This window comes from Lynx canadensis, chromosome D4 (genome assembly GCF_007474595.2).
Source record: "Lynx canadensis isolate LIC74 chromosome D4, mLynCan4.pri.v2, whole genome shotgun sequence".
In the NCBI taxonomy this organism is placed as follows: Eukaryota; Metazoa; Chordata; class Mammalia; order Carnivora; family Felidae; genus Lynx; species Lynx canadensis.
This window is the reverse complement of record NC_044315.2, coordinates 80,745,222-80,766,407: the sequence shown is the minus strand read 5'-3', so window position 1 is coordinate 80,766,407 and position 21,186 is coordinate 80,745,222. Positions and strand designations below refer to the sequence as shown.

General features: G+C 59.1%; 1 protein-coding gene across 3 annotated transcripts in view; it reads right to left on the bottom strand.

Moving 5' to 3' along the window:
* The window catches only part of LOC115499393 (DAB2 interacting protein), a 46,716-nt gene that overhangs the window by 17,968 nt on the left and 7,562 nt on the right, over window positions 1–21,186 (bottom strand). For all 3 annotated transcript variants that reach the window (XM_030293271.1, XM_030293270.1, XM_030293272.2), the window contains exons 2-7: window positions 9,407–9,560; window positions 7,733–7,831; window positions 6,358–6,912; window positions 3,299–3,443; window positions 3,064–3,208; window positions 583–819 (exon numbers count right to left, since the gene is read on the bottom strand). In XM_030293271.1, the coding sequence (XP_030149131.1) occupies window positions 583–819; window positions 3,064–3,208; window positions 3,299–3,443; window positions 6,358–6,912; window positions 7,733–7,831; window positions 9,407–9,560 (1,335 nt within the window). The remainder of the gene's footprint in view (window positions 1–582; window positions 820–3,063; window positions 3,209–3,298; window positions 3,444–6,357; window positions 6,913–7,732; window positions 7,832–9,406; window positions 9,561–21,186) is intronic.

Genomic DNA, 21,186 nt, shown 5'->3' with positions numbered 1-21,186 from the left:
CTGGAACCAGATGTGACTCAGAGCCCAGCACAGAGAAGGCTTGCAGCACGGCTCTGTCCACACTGTGAATGAGCCCTTCCGTTTCCACCCACTCGCTCTAGGGTACAGTTGAGAACACTGAAGCGCCTTATAAGCAAAGACATTCTTCACAGCATCAAACAAGGACAGTCTGAAACAACCTGAGAGCCCAACCACGCAGGACGGGTTAAGGAAATATGGGCCATTCTCCCTTGAAGGCATGTTAGTCATTCATCGCAAAATGAGGCTTATGAATGTTAAGTACACGGGATAATCCTTATGATAAAAATGTTAGTTCAAAAAGCAGAAGGAAAAAATATCTCCTTTTCTCACCTTTGAAAATTAAGGAAACATACCCAAATGCCATGTACTTTTTGTAGGGGGAGGATGGGAGGTGGAGATCTGATTTTGAAAGAAGGGGAGGGGAAGAGCTGAGGAGGACAGGGACAGAAGCAGGGCCTGCCGTGCGGCCCCACCCCAGGGCAGACACACCCACGGCCTGTCCCCAGGGCTCCAGCGGATGCCCACGCCTGGACCCTGGCCGTCCGGGCTCACGGCACTCACTTGGCGAAGTTGGCCAGGTTCTGGGTAACCTTGGCGATGAGGGTGAGGGTGCGGGCAGTGCGGTCATCGGGGTACTCCTGCAGCAGGTTGAAGAGTGAGGGCGACATGATGGCAGGGCAGAGGAAGCGCAGAAACAGGGAGGCGCTGATGAGTCGCTCGCTGATGTCAGGCCGGCCACGGCTGCTGCACTCCTGTCGCCATGAGGCAAATACCTCTTTCAGCTCTCGTGGGAAGACACTGGAGGGACAGAGGAAGGTGGGCCAGTCATCGGGCAGGGGGCTAGGGCAAGAGGGTGCAGAGCAGGGACCTGGTGCTGGGTCTGATGGAGCCCTGGATTCCAACGCCTCCACCGTGATGGCCTGTGAGCTACTGAGCACAGGACTGCAGCACGGCAGTGAGGGCGAAGGGAGAGCCTGGCCCAGGGAGCAGGGACACGGAACCCCAGGCAAGGCCGTGGGCTCTCTACAAAGGGGCCGAGAGGGGATGGGCGCAGGCACACAGGAGCCAGGTCTCGGTCCCAACGAGATTCGACGGCAATGGCCAGCTCCTGGGCCTGCCCCGGGGCTCCACCCTCTGTCCCAGACACCAGGCACGAGATCTCGGGGAGAGTGAGGAAAACACGACTGGAACAGACCACTGCCCCTTGGATGCCATCACTGGCTGCTGAGACTCACTCCCTTTGCTTGAATATTATAGGAATCAGACATTTTCGGAAGAGCTCCAAATGATCAAGATGGCAACAGGCTAATCACAGGATGAGAACACAGCTCCCGCTTTCTAGGTGGGAAGGGAAATGGAGGAAGTGACCTCCCCAGGGGGGCCCAGTGAAGGTGGGCAGGGTTGCCAGCACCCCACTGGGGGCTCTCTCTACCGGGCACCCACAGCCTGCTGCAGTCAGGCCCCACTGGCCAATCTTTATGTGGTTTTCCTATCTTTTCACCCTGACAGACATGCCTCCCACCCTGGGGCAGGCCAGGCCCCAGCACTCTTTGGACTCTATGCCTGGCTCTGCCACGGACTCAGGGTGCTCTGAGCAAGTGCCTGGCCCTCCCTGAACTTCATTCAGTCCCCTCATCCTTACACTGAGAACAAGGCCGGCCCTGCCACGTTCACAGGACCATCTCAAGTCCATCAGAAGCCTCGATCAACTCCAAAGACTTTTGCCCAACAAGCCCAGCACCTGCTCAGCAGGCTCTCTGCAGTGAAACAACAAGAACATGCTACAGACACAGCGACAGAGGAGCAGAGGAGGACACGACCTTAAGCCCTGACCCTCAAACGGCCTGGCACAGGACCGGGCAGGGGGCAGGTGCTGAGCGATGACATCTATCGATGGCCTTGTCCAGGACAGAAAGATACCTCCGGGCCTCGGACAAATATCAGAAAGAGGAAATGGAAAATGGCTGTCTATGGATATGTTTCCCTGTGTCCCACGCCCAGTCTGCCCTGGGAACTGGGCGGGTACCGGGTAAAAGCACAGCCCAGCCCAAGGATGGGAAGTATGTTCCCAAAGAGTTCAAGGCAGTGCCTCTACCCCAGGCCAGGGGTCATTTCTGGCCCAGCCCGAGGGGCCAGGATGGACCTAGGTGAGCACCTTGTGCAGCCCAGGGGCAGAGGGACCTGGTAGAAGGACATCCACTCTATGCGCTCTGGCTATTCCTTCTGTCCCCTTCCCAAGGCTGCTGCTAACCTAGCAGGCCTGTCTCTGCCTGTTTTTTGGGAGTAGCAAACCATTCCCGGGCCTTCCTGGGTCCAGCCCTGAGCCGGGGGAATCTGTCTGCCCCCAGGGTGCTCCAGGTACGTGCAGGAAATGGATCTGGACACAGGCACAGTCCCACTCTGATGGGATCAGGGCTGTGACAGCGGGTGCCAGGAGGGATGAGACAACCGCGTCTGATACCATGACGGGCGGTGACAGAGGGAAGCAGGCACACGGCCTTGAAGCAGGAAGGGAGGGAGCGTGTGGAGGTGAGGTGTGGGGTGAGGGAGACCCTGCCAAAGAAAAGAGTGAGGTATGGTAGGTGCAGGAGGGTGGCACCCCTGTGGACAGCTGAGGGGTCTCACCTGAAGCTGTCCACCTGCCCCACGAGGGTACCTGAGCAGGGCCGTCGGCCTCACTCCTAGTGCTGCAGCTCCAGCATCAACGACAGTGCCCGGCACACGGACGGTGCCCGCTAAGAAGCGTGGAAATGCACTGCCGTGTCCTGCATGTGTTCTGGGATGCTCCCTTACATGCGTGAGCCCACAAAGGACCAGGACGGGGCCCGGCGGCCCATCAAGACTCCACTGGGCCAGGCAGGGTGTGTCATTGTGCCCTCCCTGTGAAACCTCTGCTCCGTCATTTAGAAGTTGGGGAAGATGGAGCCTAAGGGCCTTGCCGAGCACACGCACACGCACACGCACACGCACACTAGCACGGCGCCCAGAGTCCCGCATGCAGGAAGGGAAAGACACAGGGGTGGGGGCCCGGGCGGCACTGACCAGTAGGAGTTGATGATCTTGCAGAAGGCTAGCTCGCAGCACATCTTGAGGTTGCCCTGGTGCTCGGGGAGGTCGGCGGCCGAGCACTTGCTCGGGTCCACTTCGCAGTTCTCATCCGACTCGTACAGAGCTTTGATGAACTCACCTGGGGCCAGGAGGGCAGGGAGAGGGAGTGAGGGCCTGGCACGCACAGCCCATGCCCTGCCCACCTGCCGGCCCCACGCCCCACCCCTACCTAGCGCATCTTGCAGGTACTTCTGGCCCACCAGCTTGAGGTACTCCTCGATGGCCTTGGTGGCCAGCGTGTTCTCCCGGAAGATAAGGTGCTCATTGTCCCCACAGCGGTCCACCTCTGACATCATCAGGTCCGTCAGGAAGTCCTGGGGAGGCAGGAGGTGAGGAGAATGGACATGAGCAGGCCTGCAAGTAGGACCCTAAGATCCCAGACCCGCTCCCCAGCCAGAAGTGCCGCCTTCTCAAGGCTGCTCCACTGCCACGCTGCTGGTGCCCACCCTGGGGGGGCTGCTGGGGGTGCGCAAAAGGCAGCCTGTGCGGGGGAGATGCCTACAGTTGGTGAGAGCTGGGTCTAGGAATAGGGAAGGCAGGCCTGGGCAAGAGCACGCAGAGCCATGAGCCAACTGCACCATGGTCAGGTCCGCTGGACTCAAACCCTGTTCAGTCCTGACCAGGCCTGGCCAGGTCTCCCTTCCCATCACCAACAGCGCCGAAGAGGACAGACAGGCCACCCTCCCTCTGTCATAGGAGCAGCTGCCACTATCTACCCACCCGTTACTCGGAGGGGGTCTCCCACCCCAGATGACCTGTTCTAAGCAGCCCCACAGTAGGGAGTTGTCCAGATGCCCTAAGGCAGTGCGCAAGGGCCCAGATGGCGAGAACACGGCCCTCAGCTTAGGTGGGAAGGCGGCCCCTCACTGCTGTGGGTCCCAGACTTTCTGGAAGGCAGCTGTGAAACTGGTGAGCCTGTGGGTCCTGTACACAGTGTCACGGGAAGACCCTGGGAGGAGCCTGAGCCCACGCATGCCCTCCTGACTGCAGAGATGTTGGCAGTGTGAACCTGCCTCTCTCAGGAGCCCCTGCCTCCTCATGCCCTCGGCCAACCCTGTGACCTGGGGGAGGGAAAGAAGACAGGCAGGGAATCAGAGACCCGGGGTAGGGGGGAGATGATGAGGCGGCAAGGAGGCCGGTGTGGGCCAGGGTTTCTGGGGCTCTGGAAATTTCTCACTCCATTATGTACAACTTTGGGCCCTCTGAAATTGAAAGTGGACCTTAGACTACAGAATTGAGTTCTAGGCCCAGGAGACATACTGGCCAATGGAGAAAGGGTGGGGGCTGGGGGAGGGAGTGGCCACTGCCTCTCTGGGAACCACACAGCCTGAGGACCCCTTCCTGCCCTACAGGCAACCCAGAGAGCCCCTTTCTCTGAACACACAGAGCAGAGGCAAGTACTGCATGGAGCCTGGTGGCTCCACAGGGCTTCTAAACACCTGGGGTGGGTGCCAGGCCCAGGCTGGGATGAGTAGGAGCCCTCTTTAGAGCTAAAACCCAAAGAGGCATGGAACAGGAAAGTGACCTGCCTGAGCCCACCCAGCTATCAGGGCCGGATCTGCCTCTTGTCACATTGAAAGGAGTGGGGATGACGGAGAGAAGGCCCGGGAACCCAAGGACAGGGACTCTGAAAAGCCACAGCCCAGGAAAGCAGAGCCTGGGGAACGGGCAGGAAGGTGCTGAGATGCCTGCTCACACAAACCTCACCTTGGGACTTCGGGGCCCTTGTCAGACGCTCTGCTTCTCACCAAGAATGTCCCTTTGGTTCCCAAGTGTTCAGATAGAAGGGGCTCATAAGCACATGGCCCTAGCACATGAGTTACTTTCTATCCTTCTGCCTATTGATCCCCCAAGGCCCACTGAGGCGGCTGGAGCCTGGCTTCCAACTCCCTCCACAAAGCACCGTGAGCCCCGAGAACAAAGGTCACTGCAGATGGGAGTCGGCTTTCCAGGCTAGCCCAGCCCTTGGGGGACAAGTACTGAAGGAATAGACACAGCAGCAGAAGAGGTCTCCCTCGCTCCCTCTCTGGGGGCCAGGGACTCCCTCAGTTCACTCAGTTTCCCAGCAACCCCCAACACTGACCAGGAAATTAAGGATAGTATAGCCAGAGCCGGTCCAACCTAGTCAGGTCTGCAGCTGGGGGTGGGTAGAAGACAATGAGGCCTCCCTCCCCTCATGGAAAGCACAGTCAGGAAGTCCCTTTCCTTGAAGGACAGCATGAGTCCAACAGGCAGGGGGGCTCTGGAGGCCTGAAGAGGGCCACAGACTTCCGGGAACAGATAAGAGGATAAGGGGCCCTAATGGAGTCATGTGCCTGGGTCCCCAGCCTGTGTCACCCCTGTCCTGAGACTGTGAGGGCTCAGGACCCTGACACACGGCGGTCCCTCTTCTCCATCACAGGCTACTTGGTCCTCAAACCACACCATGTCCAGAGGGCAGAGGCCCAGTTCCTTCTTTCTTGTCTTAAATGTAGGTAAGAGATTCATCTTTTATTCTCCTAGGACACAGGCCAGCATGCAAGGCCTTCTGCAATGTCCAGTCCTTCTCCACTGCATCCCCTGCAGGCAGCTCCCACCAGGAGGGGACGGGGGGGGAGCCTTCCTGAAGGAGCCTGTCTCCAGAACTAGGTGGGAGGGACTGAAACATGGCCTGGAAGATAAAAAGAGGGGGGCAGAAGCCCTCCAGGAGGGCTTGCCCAGATGGCTACGGGACAATCCCTGTTCTGGAGGCCATGGGACCGGGGATGGCTGTCACCACAGCCGGCTGGTTGCTGCGTGGAGGCAATACACTGCGCTCTGTGTGTGAGTCTGTGTGTCTGACGTGTGAGGGCTGCGACAGGTGGTCACTTGTGGGGATGTCAACTGAACTCTGTCTCACTGGACGTGTGTCTGGGAGAAGCTGGATCCCCTCAAGCCTTAGACGCCAGCCCTTGGGTGCAGCGGGAAGGTTCCTAAAACCCACTTCCTCACTGTAAGCCACAACCCCACCCGTCGGCTCCATATGTGTGCCAGCGATCAGCTCCAACCACGAGGAGGAACAAGAACCCCCCCCGGCAACTCTATGACACAACTCTTGGGTTTAGGGAGCCCACCTGGCTGCGACGGGTGCTTCTGTTAGAGCTGAAATCACGGACTCAGACACGGGGGCAGCAGATAACCTAGTGCGCATCTCAGGCCTCTGCATGGGGCCACACAGCGTGGGGGACCCACCTGCGCCCACACACGCACCTTCACCTTGCCCGTGCTCTGCAGGATGTGCACCAGGGCTGATGCCATCTCCTCCTTGGTCTTGGCGCTGAGGATGGGCTCGAGGGCTGCACAGAGCCCCAGGTAGTGGTTGGTGATGTGCTCGGCAAACTCCTTGTACATCTCCATGGGCAGGATGGTGACGGTCTGGTAGCGAGCCTTGATGCGGATCATGGGCCCGGGGCCCTTGCCGCCCTTGGGGTTGGGCGTCACCACCGGGTACCACTTCTCCACGAACTGCCGCCCAGCCACCGAGGCGGCAGGCAGGCTCACCAGGCCCAGGTAACTGTTGCGCTCCTTCTTCTTCTTCTTGTCAGTCTCCCGGTACAGGTGGACGGTGACGGTGCGCAGAGGGGGCAGGTTGTGGAACTCAAAGTGCTCGCCCCAGAAGACATTGTCCGTCTTGAGCTTGCCCGTGGTGCGGGCGTAGAGCACGTCGTCCAGGCACAGCTCACACAGATACTTCTTCTTGGCCGGCAGGTCCTTGGCCTCAATCACCCACAGCTTTAGGATGTGCTCCACACGCCGGCTGTTGTCCTGCACGTGCACAAAGGGGCCTCGGTCACCAGGGGCGCAGGGAGAGCTTTCAGACACAGGAGGGGCCCAAGCCCGACACAGGACAGGGGTGAGGCAGGGACAGCTCGGAGCCTGGCGGACAAGGGGCTGGATCCCTGCTCTGTCTTGTACGAGCCCACTGACCTTAGGCACATGACTTAACCTAAGCCTTGGTTCCCTCTCCTGTGAAACAGGAATGAAACAGAGTAACAGATCGAGTAGGAGGTTCGCACAATGCCTGGCACATAGCAGGTGACTGTGCCATTTACCAGCTCTTCTGGAGTTTGCTGGTCTGTAACGTCACTTAGGAGGTGACCACTGCTAAGGCCCCTTCCGTAGTGAGGTCATGGTGACCAGGGCTCAGCCCAGCCCCAAAGGCAGCCACAGAAGCAGATGATTATAGGAGGGGATCCAGGGACCTGACGGGGGCAGCTTGGGGGCACACCTGCCTAGGTCAGTGGTGCTCCCCTGAAGGGGACAGATGTCTAAGCTGGAACTGGATGCGTAGGGAATCAGCCTGGGGAAAGGGGGACATCCAGGCAGCAGAATGCCAGCACTCAAGTCCCCAACAGCCCAATGCTCAGTTCTCTGGCCCAGCCTCTTTAGCATGTGGCTCGAGTCAGTCTGGCCAACTGGAGCTCCTCCCTCAGAGCCCGGCACCTACTGCTCACCTGGGTGCTGCCTCCACCCCCCATCACAGCCCACATCGGAGATCCCTGCCTCTCCCCTCCTGTCAGCGTCTAGGTCCACTCTGGGTCCAGCCTCAGTCCACCCTACTTGGGCACTGCGGACACAGGCTTACCTTGTTGGGGTGTACTGCTCGCCGAAGGTTCTCCATCCACTTATCCCGCTCGGCTGCCGATCGGCAGGAGAAGCACTTGCTTCCTGATGACGTGGTCACCTGTGAGAGACAGGCAGGACCGTGTCACAGGGGAGGGGAACACAGTAAGGCTGGTACGATGGAAGACCTCTGGGCCCTGGGCGGGTGGACTATGGCCACCAGGTCTGAGCCACAGCCACAGGGCAGCTCACCCAATGACCACGTTTGCAGGTGACCCAAGGTCCCAGAGCAAGTCAACAGCAGGACAGCGGAGCCCTGCGCCAGTCGGTGCCTGGTCCCCACTCCCCACACCTGCCTCAGCGTCCCCGTCCACAGGAGAGCATCTTTCTGGCTCCAACCTCACTCTCCCAGAGATGGGGAGAGAAGGTGTGGGCCCCCTGCCCGGGTCAGAGGGCAATGCTCAACTCGGACCCCCCCCCACAGGTAAAGCCACAGGCACCGAGAAGACAGATACAAAGGATCACCTCAGTCCTTAGCGGCTACCTCTGACAGTTCTCTTTAGCCAAGTGGCTAAACTTGGTCACAGAAACTTACCATTTGGGGGACAACACTGGAGAAATAAAAATTGCACTGTCTAGATGTGCTGGGCCCTGGGGTCCTCCTGTCTGAAACCCTTACACTCCTCCCCAGACTCCTGCTCCTCCTTCAGTCCCATCCAGGTCAGGGGGCCCGACCCAAACTGCTCCCACTCTGTTCCTGCTGTCCCCTGCTGTCCCGGCTTTGTGGGGGAAACCAGACTCCTCACCCGGCTGTTCAGGCACCCCCTGCTGTGGACAAGCGGGCAGGCACCATCTTCAGCCTGTCCCAGGCAAAGAAGTCAGAGCCCGGCCGGTCCAGGCGTCTTGAGCCAGAAGCGGCCCCAGAGGCCCAGGGCGTGGGGCAGGTGTGCCAGGCACCACTCCGCCTCTTCCCCGGGGCCAGGGGGGACCCGGAGGTTGTCCCTGAGTAGCTGATTTCCATCACCAGGCGAATTCATTCCTCTATCAGAGAGCTCCCCTAATTATGCAAGACAGTTGGGGGTGGGAAGCTTCCCAGAAACAGAGGTGGGAAGAGAATATGAATAATTGGAGAAGCAATTAGGAACTCCCAGGAACACCTGCAACATTAGCTACCATGGTCTTGGTTTGGCCTCAGGCTTTTGTGTGGCTGCTGACATCGTCCTGCCCACTCTGGGCCTCAGATTCCCCATCTACGGTGAGGGGGCCCTGCACAGGTTGGGTGGCTGTCCCCCTGCTCTCAAACTTGGGTCACAGAAAGCTAGGGCAGGAAAGGTTCTGGTTCTCATTATGCAGAAGGGGAGACAGGCCCAAAAAAGGGGTACTCTCTCTTACCCCACATTGCATTTGAGGGGTTTCTAAGGAGGAGTAGGCAGGCTCTGGGGGCTTAAGCAATTCTATGCAGGCCTTCACTCCCTTCACCCACTGGGGCCTCATGCCCTTGCACATGGGAGACAGTGCCGGGCCGCATACAAAGAGCCCACGGAGCGGGAACAGAGCCCCCCATTTCCCAGCTCCACCCGGTCTCTTAGGAGCCAAAAGCGTTGGGCAGATTCCAGCCTGGCCCCAAAGAGCCTGGCCTTCACCGAGGCCACAGAGCGACACCAGCGCCCCACCTTGCTCCTGCAGTGGGACCCACCTCGAAGCAGTAGTCCTGGCCCAGGATGCTGCTGTGCACCGGCTTGATGACCACCTCCTCCTCCATGCTGAGGTCCAGCGCCTCTACCGCGCTGCTGGGGCTGAGCAGGGACTCGTGGGAGCGAGACTCCTTCAGCCTGGGCATCAGATGGGACCTGGGGGTGGGCGGTTCTTGTGTCAGGCCCAGCCTGCTGCTCCCCTCCCTTCCCCCTTCCCCGGGGGGCCTGCCCAGACCTCCCAGCTGGAGGCAGTCACTCCTCCCGGGAAGGGGGCACCACAGCGCTGGAGTCACAGACACCCGCCAGGCCCTCTTGCCCACGGCGGGACTCCGGGAGAGTGGCTCAGCCTAAGGGAGCAGGTGCCGGAGGATCAGGCCACCACTCAGGAGCCGAATGTCAGCACCGAGTGCTGGGGTAGGGTCCTGGCCTTGGAGACCCACGGGACCCACGCAACCTTCTCTACCTCCTCTTCTCGGCCCTGGTCTCCCTCCAAGACCAAAGTAGTCACCCATTTGTCTAGAAAGTCACTGTCAACAAAGCTCTTTCTCACACATCATCCCACTCCCCCCACCAGTCCCACTCAGGGCAGGAGAGCCACGGGGACATCCGCTGCTCCCACCTTACAGAGGAGGACCTGGGGCTCAAACGGGGAAGAATACCACAGTCTCCGCACAGCACCTGAGACACTGAGACTCAGACAGGGTCCATGTCCCGGAGCTTGGGGGCCCAGGCCAGGCTCAGCGGGCTCGACACAGGCACAAAGAGCAGAGATAGTTGACATCATCTGGTGCCCAGAAAGAGCCCAGACTAGGACGGACTCTGACAGACCCGGCCTTGGACCTGGGCCCACTGCTCACTTGCTGTTCCCCTCTCTGAGCCTCAGTTTCCTCAGTACATCACATGGAAGGTACCTCAGATGGCACCCGCACCAGGGCTTGGTAGAGTCCTTCCGAGAGGCGAATGTCCCTTCCAGAGCCAACGGCACACGGCAGTGTCCCACCAAAGCCCCCTCCCACAGCTGTGGCCTTAGGACCAGCAGGCCTGCTAAGCCCTTCCTGGCATGGAAGCCAGGCAGGTCTTGCCCCTACCCCTGTCCACAGCGCAAACCCCTGGGGGGCTTGGCCCACCCAGACCTCCTTCCCCCAGCACCCTCTGCCTCTCAGCTCCTGGCCTCCAACGGCTCAAAGCTCAAGCCACCATTCTCTCCCTGTCTCGCCAAAGACCCTACCTCAGGACAGGAAGGTCCGGCAGAATCACCAAACACTTCCTGCGGAGCACAAACCCGGTAGCCCGTATCTCCGTGACCACTGGAGGTAAGCCACTGGGGTAAGCCCGCTATGTGGGGGCTCAGGAATTCAGAGATGAGCTGGACGGATCCTGCCCAGAGGCCCCCACAGGCTGCGAGAGGCCACCGTCCACACCCCAGACTCGAGGTGCCCATGGCAACAGACCTCTCTAAGATGGGAGTTCTGTGCTAGGCACTGCAGAGGAGTCAGAGCCAGAACTGGGACCCCAGCCCACAGGGACCCCACAGCCTGACCCAAGAGGCCCAGTCAGCCCCGCCCCCCCATGCCCCCCCCCCCACCCCGTGCCTAGAATGAAGCTGGCACAGGGCAAGGCTCAGGTCCCTCAAGCTGAACTGACGCATTCAGGTAGGACTCCTGAGAGCTTGAGGGGAGTGGCCGGACCAGAGGGAAGCTGTGAGGCAGGCTGAGGTCAGGTTAGAGCCCAGCCAAACCCTCACTCACGTGTGGAACTCGGTGAGGCCCGAGCCTTTCGGCACGCCAGCGACACCGCCTCCGCTCCTCCAGCTCTCTCTCTCTGGAGGCAGCCCTCACAAACCTGCACCGTGGACGCCACCCCACTCAGTTCTGGGTGCTAACAGAGCTCCCCAGGCCCTGCTCCAGTGGCCTATTCACCCCCATCATAGCACTGACCTAGGCAGGGGGTGGGCTTGTAGTCCCCTCAGCTGCAAGATTCTACCTCGGGCCGCCCCCCACGCAAGGCAAACTCCAGGCCTCCCTCCTAGGATAGGGCTTCATACCCCAGTGCAAGAGATGCCCTGCCCCAGGTGCTGGAAAAGCCACCCTGCCTAGGAAGGGCTGGGAACCACAGCACCCTAGGCTTGCTGTCCAGGGCTTAAAACCCAGCTGGCAGGCTGGGACCGGGCTGTTTTCCGGCCCAGCCTGGAAATCCCTGCCGGGTAAGGATGCTGGGAAGGCAGAGTAGGGACCCAGGATGTACAGAGGGAGGAGCTGGTGTCCTAGGGGGCTAGGGCCCCCTCTCGCCTGAACAAGGTGGCTGGGGAGAGGAAAGGGAGGTATGGTTCAGTAGACTGGCTCTGCGCAGGGAGAGCCAAAGCGGCCCTGGGTCTACAGCCCAGGAGCCCAGCAGGCCCAGCCCAGACCCCAAGCAGCCAGATCCTGGAGCCCACGGCTGCACAGCCCTCCTCTTTCTTCCCTACCACCCGGTTCCATAATCACACCCCAGCGGGCCCAGGCCTCCCTGGGAAGGTTTCTGGCTGAACAGAGGGCTATGGGGAAACTCACAGTAAAGGCATCCTGACTGTAGCTGGGCAGCTGTGACCCTCCCAACCTCCTGTGGGCTTCTCCAGGCTGGGGGACCCAGAACAGAGGCCGAACCCCTTGCACCCGAGTTCACTGGGAGGGGGAGTGGGGGCAGCTACTCCAAGGTCTGGCAGGCTATTTCTGCACCGTCTAGAGGGCCAAGCTCTTAACTGCTGGCCTGTGGGATGGGGGCAGGGCCAGTGGGCCTGTGCTCCCTGATTCCCATGCAGACACGTATCCTTCCCGCTCGGCCTGGAGTCCGCCCGTTCCTCCTCTCTTCCCCACAAGGCTCCTGGCGAGAGAGAAAGGGGCACATGAGGTCCAGAGGGAGTTGTTCTTCTGTGACCCTGGTGGGTAAAATGTCCTGGCAGAGGTGAGTGTGCCCCTGGTGGTGGCTATAAGATGACCAGGTTTCGGGAAGGGAGAGTGGTCACTTGGTCACTTCCTCAACCCAAGAGGATCACCAAACGGCCTAAGAACTACCTCCTCCAGGAAACCAGCCTTGACCCAGGCCCACAGGGCCCCCAAATACCCCCACACCAGCCCACCCCATCACTTACTCAAAGCAGGCCTTTACCACACCATTCTTTTGCCTCGTGTCAGCACTGGTAGGCCAGCATCTTGCTTACCTACAGCCTCTGCCTTCCCAGGCTGGGCAAAAGGTTCAATAAGGCAAGGAGGGAGGGTGGAGGGCACCGCAGACTTCCCAGGCCCTAAGGGGGCAGCAAGTAGGCACGGACTCCCTACCCAGGAAGCTCAGGAAAAGGAGGTGATCAGGTGCTGGCCGCTGCCTCGCTCCCACTCTACTCCCAGGAGAGAAGGGCTCCACCCACAGGTACTTGCTTTTTCACTCTTCGCAGGGCGCTCAGCTGCTCACTTTGGCATCCTTTTTACCAGGAATATTCATCTACTCATTTCCCAGAAAGGTAAGGGGTTCAGGAAGCAGCAGTTACCTGATGTGTCCAAAGCCCCTGCTAGAATGGGGCCCTGGTTGCTCTGGGAGCCCTGCCCACGGCTGCCTCATGTGGTGTGGGGGCTCTGGGGCCTGATGCCATTGTACACAGGGTCTCTGTGTCCCCCAACCCCTGCATCAGGTCCCTTCCTGTCACTCCCACTGCATGGCCTCCTCCTGTGCCCAGATCTGTGACCTCCTGTGGTCCCTGGAGACCAGAACCACCACACCAAGCAGGGCCAAAGGCCTTCCCATGTCTGCAGCCCAGGAGCGAGCTCATTCTCACAACAACCCTGCCGGGCACGCCACATGTCTACACTGGGCTCCATGCACCCGGCCCTCCTCACCAGGGCAGAGCTGGCACCCCTGGGCTGTGCCCACAGGAAATGTCATACATATCCCTTTGATGAATCCTCACAAGGCCGAGAGACAGATACTGAGTTCGCCCCTACTTTACAGGGGAGAAACGAGCCTGCTCGAGAGGGCAGCCCCTCTCCACACCTCACCCCCCTGGGGCCACTTCTTTATCCGAAAGAGGAGGGTGTTATTTCAAACAGAAATCAATAGTAATGAACATGCACTTAAAAGGTGCTGTAAAGAGGATTTTTCAGGGAGAGCCATCTCTCGGGCCTTGGAGTCCAGAAGACGGGGTTTCTGGTTAGGACTGCATGGGATTCAATGCCAGCCCCGCTAGCCAGGGCCCACCTGCCTGTTCCACCTCACCCTGGGCTGCTCTTCTCGACTCCCACAGGCAGGCCTCCAGGCATATGCTGTCCCCTCATCCTAGCTGACCTTCAACTCTCGGCATCAGTGCACCCTCCTCCGTGAAGCCTTTCCGGACTCCTCAGAGACAGCAACCTTGTACGTGGTCCCAGAGCCTGAAAGTCATCAGGCTATGCTGGGAAGGTCTCTTGTGACCCTCTTTCTGCCTGGCAGGGGGCTCCTAGTAGATAGGGCGGGGTCTGGCTCAGCACCAAGGCTCAGGGCCCTCGAGTTCCCAGACCAAAGTCCCAGTATCCCAGCAGCCAAGGTCAGCTAAGCTCCGGGAAGGAGGAGGAGTCAGCTGGGATGAGGACAATCCTCCCTAGTGACAAAGATGAACCCAGCTTTGGTCATCAGGGCAGCTGCCTGCTCGCCCAGTACCTCTGAGAAATGCCCCTGCTCTGGCTTTGTCCAGGTATGGGGGGCTCCCTCCACGTCTCCCAAGACCAGGGGTCACTGTACCCTCCATGGCTGCACCCCCCTCCCCACTGTCCCATCCCTCCGAGACATCCCTGAGTCCTAGACACAACTGATTCTCTAGACTCTAAACAGACCCAGGGGATTAGAAGCCCTGGATCCCCTCCCCAACCAAGCCCAGTTGCTCGGCCCTTTACCTCCATAGCATGGAATCCTCATACTTCCTGGCAAGGGGATGGTGCCATGGTTCCCAGACCATCGATGAGACAGCCAAGGACACAGGGTAGGGAGACCTGCCCTGGACTCCTCTGCTCCAGAGAGCTATCTCGGCCAGGGCCCGGGGGGCAGTGCGGGAAGGCCTCCCTACTGGCCGCCTCCACCTAGACCACAGCGGCAGCCTTCTGCCGGACAGGCCCCTCTGCCGTGCCCTCACAGCCCAAAGAGAATCAAGCCACAGTGCTCCAAGCTGGTGTTGAGCCCTCCCTGAGACGCCCCTCACATCACACCCAGACAAGTGACCTAGACTCTCCTCCCCAGCTGGTCCCTGCCCTGCCCCTGGACCCCTTCCCCCTCAGGGCCTTCGCCAGTACAGTTTCCAGAAGCCCCTACCGCCTCTCCCTGCACCCCTCTGCCTGCCGAAATCCTTGTTTCTCGGCTGTCAAAGCCCAGCCCGAATGCGGCCACCATCACTGTGCCGCTCCGGTCTCCCCGGGCAGACAAGGGCTCACACCCAGGCCACGTGGCCAAGCCCCGTGCCACACCACTTGCCCACCTGTCTCCTCACCTAGCTGTCAGGACAACCACCAGGACTGAGGTACCGCACCCCAGAAAGACAGGGTGAGTGAGACTCGAGTGAGCCAAGTGAGACTCGAGCCCCGTCCGGCAGAGTCTAAGGCTGGCTCCATCGGTGCCCCCATCCCTTCTCCGTCACCCCCAGGCTGCCGAGCAGCCAAAGGCCACGGGCAGCCGACCTGCTCACCATGACCCACTCATTCCAGGTCCAAGAGGAAGAGCCAGGGGGGCTGGCGAGGGTGGGGCAGCCCCTGCCCAGGAAACGGGCGAGGGAGCCACTGTTGGGGATACAGCCAGGCCCCACAGCAGCTCATTGTGAGGGCTGGGGAGCAGAAACAAGAGGACATTGTCCCAGCTCCTGGGCCACTGCCTTATCTGATAGCCTTCCAGCCAGCCCACGAGCTGTTTTTCAACTCCAGCCTTTTTTTCTCTTCAAAGGTTACTGACACAGAAGTTTAGCAAATTCCCCATTATTTCAAGGAGGGAGGAGACCCACAAACAAAAACTTGCGATAATTAAAAAGCCCTATCTGACACAGGGAGGACGTTCTCAGCTACTATGGGGTGTGGGAGGGGGAAGGGGGGGTGCGCGGGGAGCTGAGAGGTTGTATAGCCTGGAAAATGAGAGGCTCAGGATCTCCTTCCAAATCTCAAAAGGGCAGAGAGAGCTGCCCTGCATGCTCCCACCAGAGGGCAAAGCCGGGCCCAGGAGAAGCCAATCGCAGCTCAGGCACAGCTGACCCCAAATGGGTCAAGCTGGTTTGGTTTTGGAGGAGTGAGCACCCTGTCTGTGGGAGTGTGCAAGCAGGAGCTGGGAGCCCCTTTAGACATGCTGCGGAGGGAACGCCTGCGCTGCTAGAGGGCTGCTGGGTAACAGGCCAGGTGCACAGGTAGGCAGTGGAGTAAGCCCCAGGGGCAGACACACACATACCCTCCCCACCCACAGCTGGGAACAGGGAGGCGGGCAGGAGGGCCTGGTGTCACCAGTGCCCAGCCATTCCTCAAAAACCACTCAGCCTTGATCATTTGTAAGTCATTCAACTCTCCAGGCCTCGGTTTCCCCATCTGTAAGTGGGGAGAGTGACATACATTCTTTACAGGACTATTGTAAGGATCAAGTAGGAGTGCAGGGGAGGGGCGCCCGGGGGGCTCAATGGGTTAAGTGTCTGACTTCGGTTCAGGTCATGATCTTGCGGTTCATGGGTTCGAGCCCCACACTGGGCCCTGTGCTGACAGCTCAGCCTGGAGCCTGCTTGGGATTCTGTGTCTCCCTCTCTCTCTGCCCATCCCCCACTCACTCTGTCTGTCTGTCTGTCTGTCTGTCTCTGTCTCTCTCTCTCAAAAATAAACCTTAAAAAAAAAGATAGTGCAGGGGAGAGGCTCCAGAAAGCAGGGGTAAATAAATGCCAGCCGCTCATGACAGTTTCAGTCCTTCTGTCTGCTCTACACACTTGCCTCAGTAGGAACAGGGGGGCAGCTGTGAGCAAGGCCAAAGCTTCCGGGGTGGGTGATGCTGCTGACATTTGGGGTGATAAGGACCCCTCAGGTCATTCTCTGTTCCTTTCCTCTGACCACTCAAGTCCCTCGCTTTCTCCATGCCTCAAGTCTTCCCCATCTGCAAAATGGGGACAAATTACATCTCCCCAAATGCTCTGGGATGCCTCAAAAAAAAAAAAAAAAAAGCTCTTAATTTCCTGAAAGAAAGGAAAGGGTGGTCAGTATACCCTGCCGAGGGGGCCACTTTAGCCCCTTTGCCCGTGACTCCTGAGCATAGCGTTCCCCGACCCAATGTCCCACTCATGCTTGTGTGGTCCCCTGCCACTGCCCACGGCCACAACCAGGCCTGGAGGGGGTAAAAGTCCTGGCCAAGTTTGGTCTCAATGGAGGAGGTGCCCACCTGAGGGCTGGCAGGACCTGTGGACTCTGGAGTCATGTCAGAACATGCCAGGAGGTCCAGGGAGCTGTGCTGGAAGCCTCTGCCCACAGCGGAAGGAGCCCGGTGCTGGAGCGCAGTCAGGGGGAGGACACCGCGTCCTGGGACACAAACAGGGCCGCACCCCACCAGGAACATCCAGCAGAGCTCTCTCTCCTCAGGCCCAGCCTTGCCCCTCCGGCCTGGGAACTCACTGCTGAGAAGGCCAGTGCTCACTCTGGCCCAGCTGGGGCCCCAGGGGAGGGGAGAAGAATGCAGCTGCCTGGTGGCTCCCATGGCCCAGGGGAGACAGAGCCTGTCCTTAAAAGGCAGGCAGGCAGGCTGCCTGCCCTGCCTGGGAAGCCTTCCTGGGATGACAGAGCCTGGAGGCACGGCCCCTCTTAGCCCAGCATTCTGTCAGTCCAAGGCAAGGGGGGGGGGGGCAGTCCTAGCAGTCACTAGATCTGGTGTGACCCTATCTGAGGGCTACACTGAGCCCTGGGCTGGCCGGTGCCTGGTCTCCAGCCTTCACCCTACCCCTGCAGCCCGTGCCTCCCCTCATACTGCAGGGCTGAGCTGGCAAAGGAGGGTCCACACCCTGACTACCAGGACAGGAGGATCGGACGGCTCATCACATGCTATGGCTACGGTGCAGTCCGAGGCCTGGCTCCCAGGAAGTGCCCCAGAGATGCCGATTTAATGATCGACACTGTGGCCACGTGCACTTAACAACCACTTAAGCACCTACTATGTGCCCAGCTGTGTGACAAGTATTCCTGCCAAGACGATGGCCTTCTCCCAACATGGCCCCGCACAAAAAGCAGACGGGGGGAGCCGGCACTCAAATAGGTCCGCAGAGCCCCAGCTCATGGAGTGACCTTTCCCATGCATACCCCGGTAAATCCAAGGACTTGATGAAGGAAGCTTTAAGACACCAGAGGCAACAGGCTAGGGATGTGGAGTGGCTTGGGCGGGTCACAGGGTCCAGAAGTGAGAGCTGGGATCCTAACGGCCACATCGCCCTCAGCTGGACAGTCCTGGTACCTACGTGATGCTGGGCCAGGCCCTCACTGAGAGGGAGACAGGAGGGCGGGGAACCTGGCCTGGGGGGCCTGGGCTCCTGTCCGCCCTTAACCTGCCTGTGACCTTGGGCCCCCCTTTCCCTTAAACCCACAGACTTGCTGCACAGCTCTGAACAAGCTCCCTCCTCTCCAGGCTACAGTTCCTCACCTGCTTCCAAGAGCGCCACAAAAGCCCCAACACGTCAACTCTCCAAGAACATAAGGGACCGGATACTAAATACTACAACTCCTCCCACTGCTACCACAGCCACAGTACCTTCAGAGTGATACCTCACTGCTGCCTGCAGGTGACTTGGGGTCACGGTGCTTGGGAAGAGACCAGGGACGTGAGGAGTACTGGTTCTGGTCCCCTCGGTGTCCTGGCCATCCCCCACCCCCGCCATTTCCGGTGTGGTTCTGCAGCCCTAACAGAGTTTTCAAAAAGCATTCGGGAACACATTTACCTCCGCACATCTTACTTTCTTTTGAGGGGGGGCGCTGGGGGGGCAAGGGGCATGCAGAGTGAGAAGAAACAAAAAACTTTCCATCTAATCCCCCAAGTCATCCTGCAGCCTGAATAATTTTGGGTTTTTAATCAATAGCTGTCAGACTTGTCAAATTACTTTGGGGACCGCAAAGCAGTTTTTAAACATTCATAAACCTCAGTAGAACAGCGAAGTGCCCTGAATTTTAAAAGAAGAGAATCTGAGCAACACTCATTGAATAGGATGAGATCTGGGCCAATCGAAAGTGAGTTGAGGCCCAAGCGCCCCTCCTGTTCCTGCTCCTGGTCCCCAGGAGAAACAGCCTAGAGCCTAGCCAGGGTGCTCAGAAAGATCCAGGGTGACACCCTCAAACCCTCGGCCTCCCTCATCCTCCCCCAGCCCCAGGAGCACAGCACCCAAAGCTCTGACCCAGGCCTCAGGCGCTGACATGGCAGGCCCCAGAGGACCCGGACTGTACCCCGCGGCACACAGGTTGGCCCTGTGCTCGAATGCCCTTCCCACCTTCTCCACTTAGACGACTCTTGAGAATTGGTTCAAGGCCCTGGCAGAGGTGTTCCCTCCCCGTGAGCTGAGTCTGTGCCTGTCTCCTTCTCACACATGTGAACACACCCATCCACCCCCTTGGTCCCGCAGATCACACAACAGTATGGGACTGGTTTCTGACTGGTTCCCCAACAACGCCCCCCTCCTGCCCCCCGCCCCAAGCAGCAACCATAAATACCTCCAACAGCTGCCTCCGGCCTTGGGGACTCATGACCCAAGTGGGTAAAGATGATGAAATTAAAAACAAATGAGCTGAAAACCAAGGACTTCCATCCCACGGAAGCCACTTCCCCTCTGGCTTATCTAATTCCTCTCAGCTCTCTACCTTCAGGAAGCCCTCCTAGGTTCAGCTGGCCCCGCCAAGGAATGTGAGGGAGGGGGCTGGGGGCGGGGCACAGGCAGCATCTTCTCCCCTCTCATCCCCTCCCCCCACTACCCAAGCGCCATGCCATGTGGCCTTCTGTTCTGTGCAGGTTGTTCAGGTTAGGATGACAAGGCGATGTGGGGACTGTCCTTCCCCCATTCCTGGGCACCAAGTTTCCTGCCTCAACCTAGGACCAGCCATTTGTCACCACAGCCCCAGCTCCTGGCCCCATGCTGGTTGATGACCAGTCTAATGTAGTGAGGTCTCTTTCCTTACAAAGCTCCGTGACTTAGGTCTCCGTTTTTTCATCTGTAAAATGGGGATGACACCACCTCTGACATGCAGTAAGCCCTATGACCAGCCCTGGTTCTACCCTTCCCTGGGCACTCTGCCCCTTCCTGCCCCTGCTTATGCCCCCACTGCTGGTTTGAGTTAATCCAGCGCCCCAGTATATAGCTACTGAGTGCCTCCAGTATGCCAACACTGAGCCCGGGGACCTTGGGACCGCGGCTCCCTCTTCCTCCCAAAGGCCACTATCTGGGTGTCCCAGCGGGTGGGACACCAGAACTCTGCTTCCCAGACTGTAACTGGCAGGAAACAGCCAGGATCATTCAGCAGCAGCAACACAGCAGGAGAGGGCGGCTGCCAGCCACAGGCTCTCAGGCCACCAACAAAGGCAGGAACTCAAGATGTCAAAGACTGGGGTGTAGCTGCTGAGTTCCTCCTGCTCCTAGCGACCACGCATCAGAGCCACCTGTGGCGCTACAATGCCTGCCTCACCTGCGACACCCCACACCTGGGAAGGGCAGGAGGCAGCCAAAGGGTCTCCTAAATGTGGGCTTCTGATGCTCACGCAAGCGCGGCCACCTCAAGACGTTGCAGGGCTTCCAAGGCCAGACAACATGCCAGACGCTGAGATCCCACCATCTTTTCCCACCCGCACTGGCTGACTCTAGGATAAACTAGCCCAGTATGTCACTTGCCACTTGGCGCACAGGATTCCAACCAGTAACGCCATATACTTTATTTTTTCACGTAGGCTTCCACCCAACCTGGAGCCCAACGCACGGCTTGAATTCACAGCCCTGAGGTCAAGACCTGAGCTGAGATCAAGAGTCGGACACCTAACCAACGGAGCCACCCAGGCACCTCTGTCGTACGCTTTTATTTATTTATTTTTTTCAACGTTTATTTATTTTTGGGACAGAGAGAGACAGAGCATGAACGGGGGAGGGGCAGAGAGAGAGGGAGACACAGAATCGGAAACAGGCTCCAGGCTCTGAGCCATCAGCCCAGAGCCTGACGCAGGTCTCGAACTCACGGACCGCGAGATCGTGACCTGGCTGAAGTCGGACGTTTAACTGACTGCGCCACCCAGGCGCCCCAGGCGTACGCTTTTAAATACAGCTTCCCAGGTACCTCTCAACCCAGCAGCACTGGGCTGCCCACTGATGCTTGGAATGCTCCCAGCAGCCAAGTTCTCTTTACCCATCAATCCTGGCTCAAAGACCACCACCTCCATGACACATGCCCCCGCAAAACTGACAACTCCCTCCAGGGTTTTGCCTCATGCACACCACCCACCCCCTCACACACTGGGAAGTGGAGGCTCGGAGGGGTCCAGCAGCTTGCCCCAGGTCACAGTTCACAGCCACCAGGGCAGGACTGGAGGCCTGGCAATTTGGGCTCTAGCTCCAAACTACCTTCACTGCTTGTCAAAACCTCAGGCTTTCACCAAAACTACAGAAATCGTATGAGCACATGCAGCAACTTTCAAGGAACTTACAGAAACCCTGGGTCACCAGAACTATACACTGAGCCCTGCCTTCGTCACCTCCCGTGCGACCCTGGGTAGATCGTTTCCCCCATCTGGCAAATGGTGAGAAGGACACCTTGTTGGAAGGAGT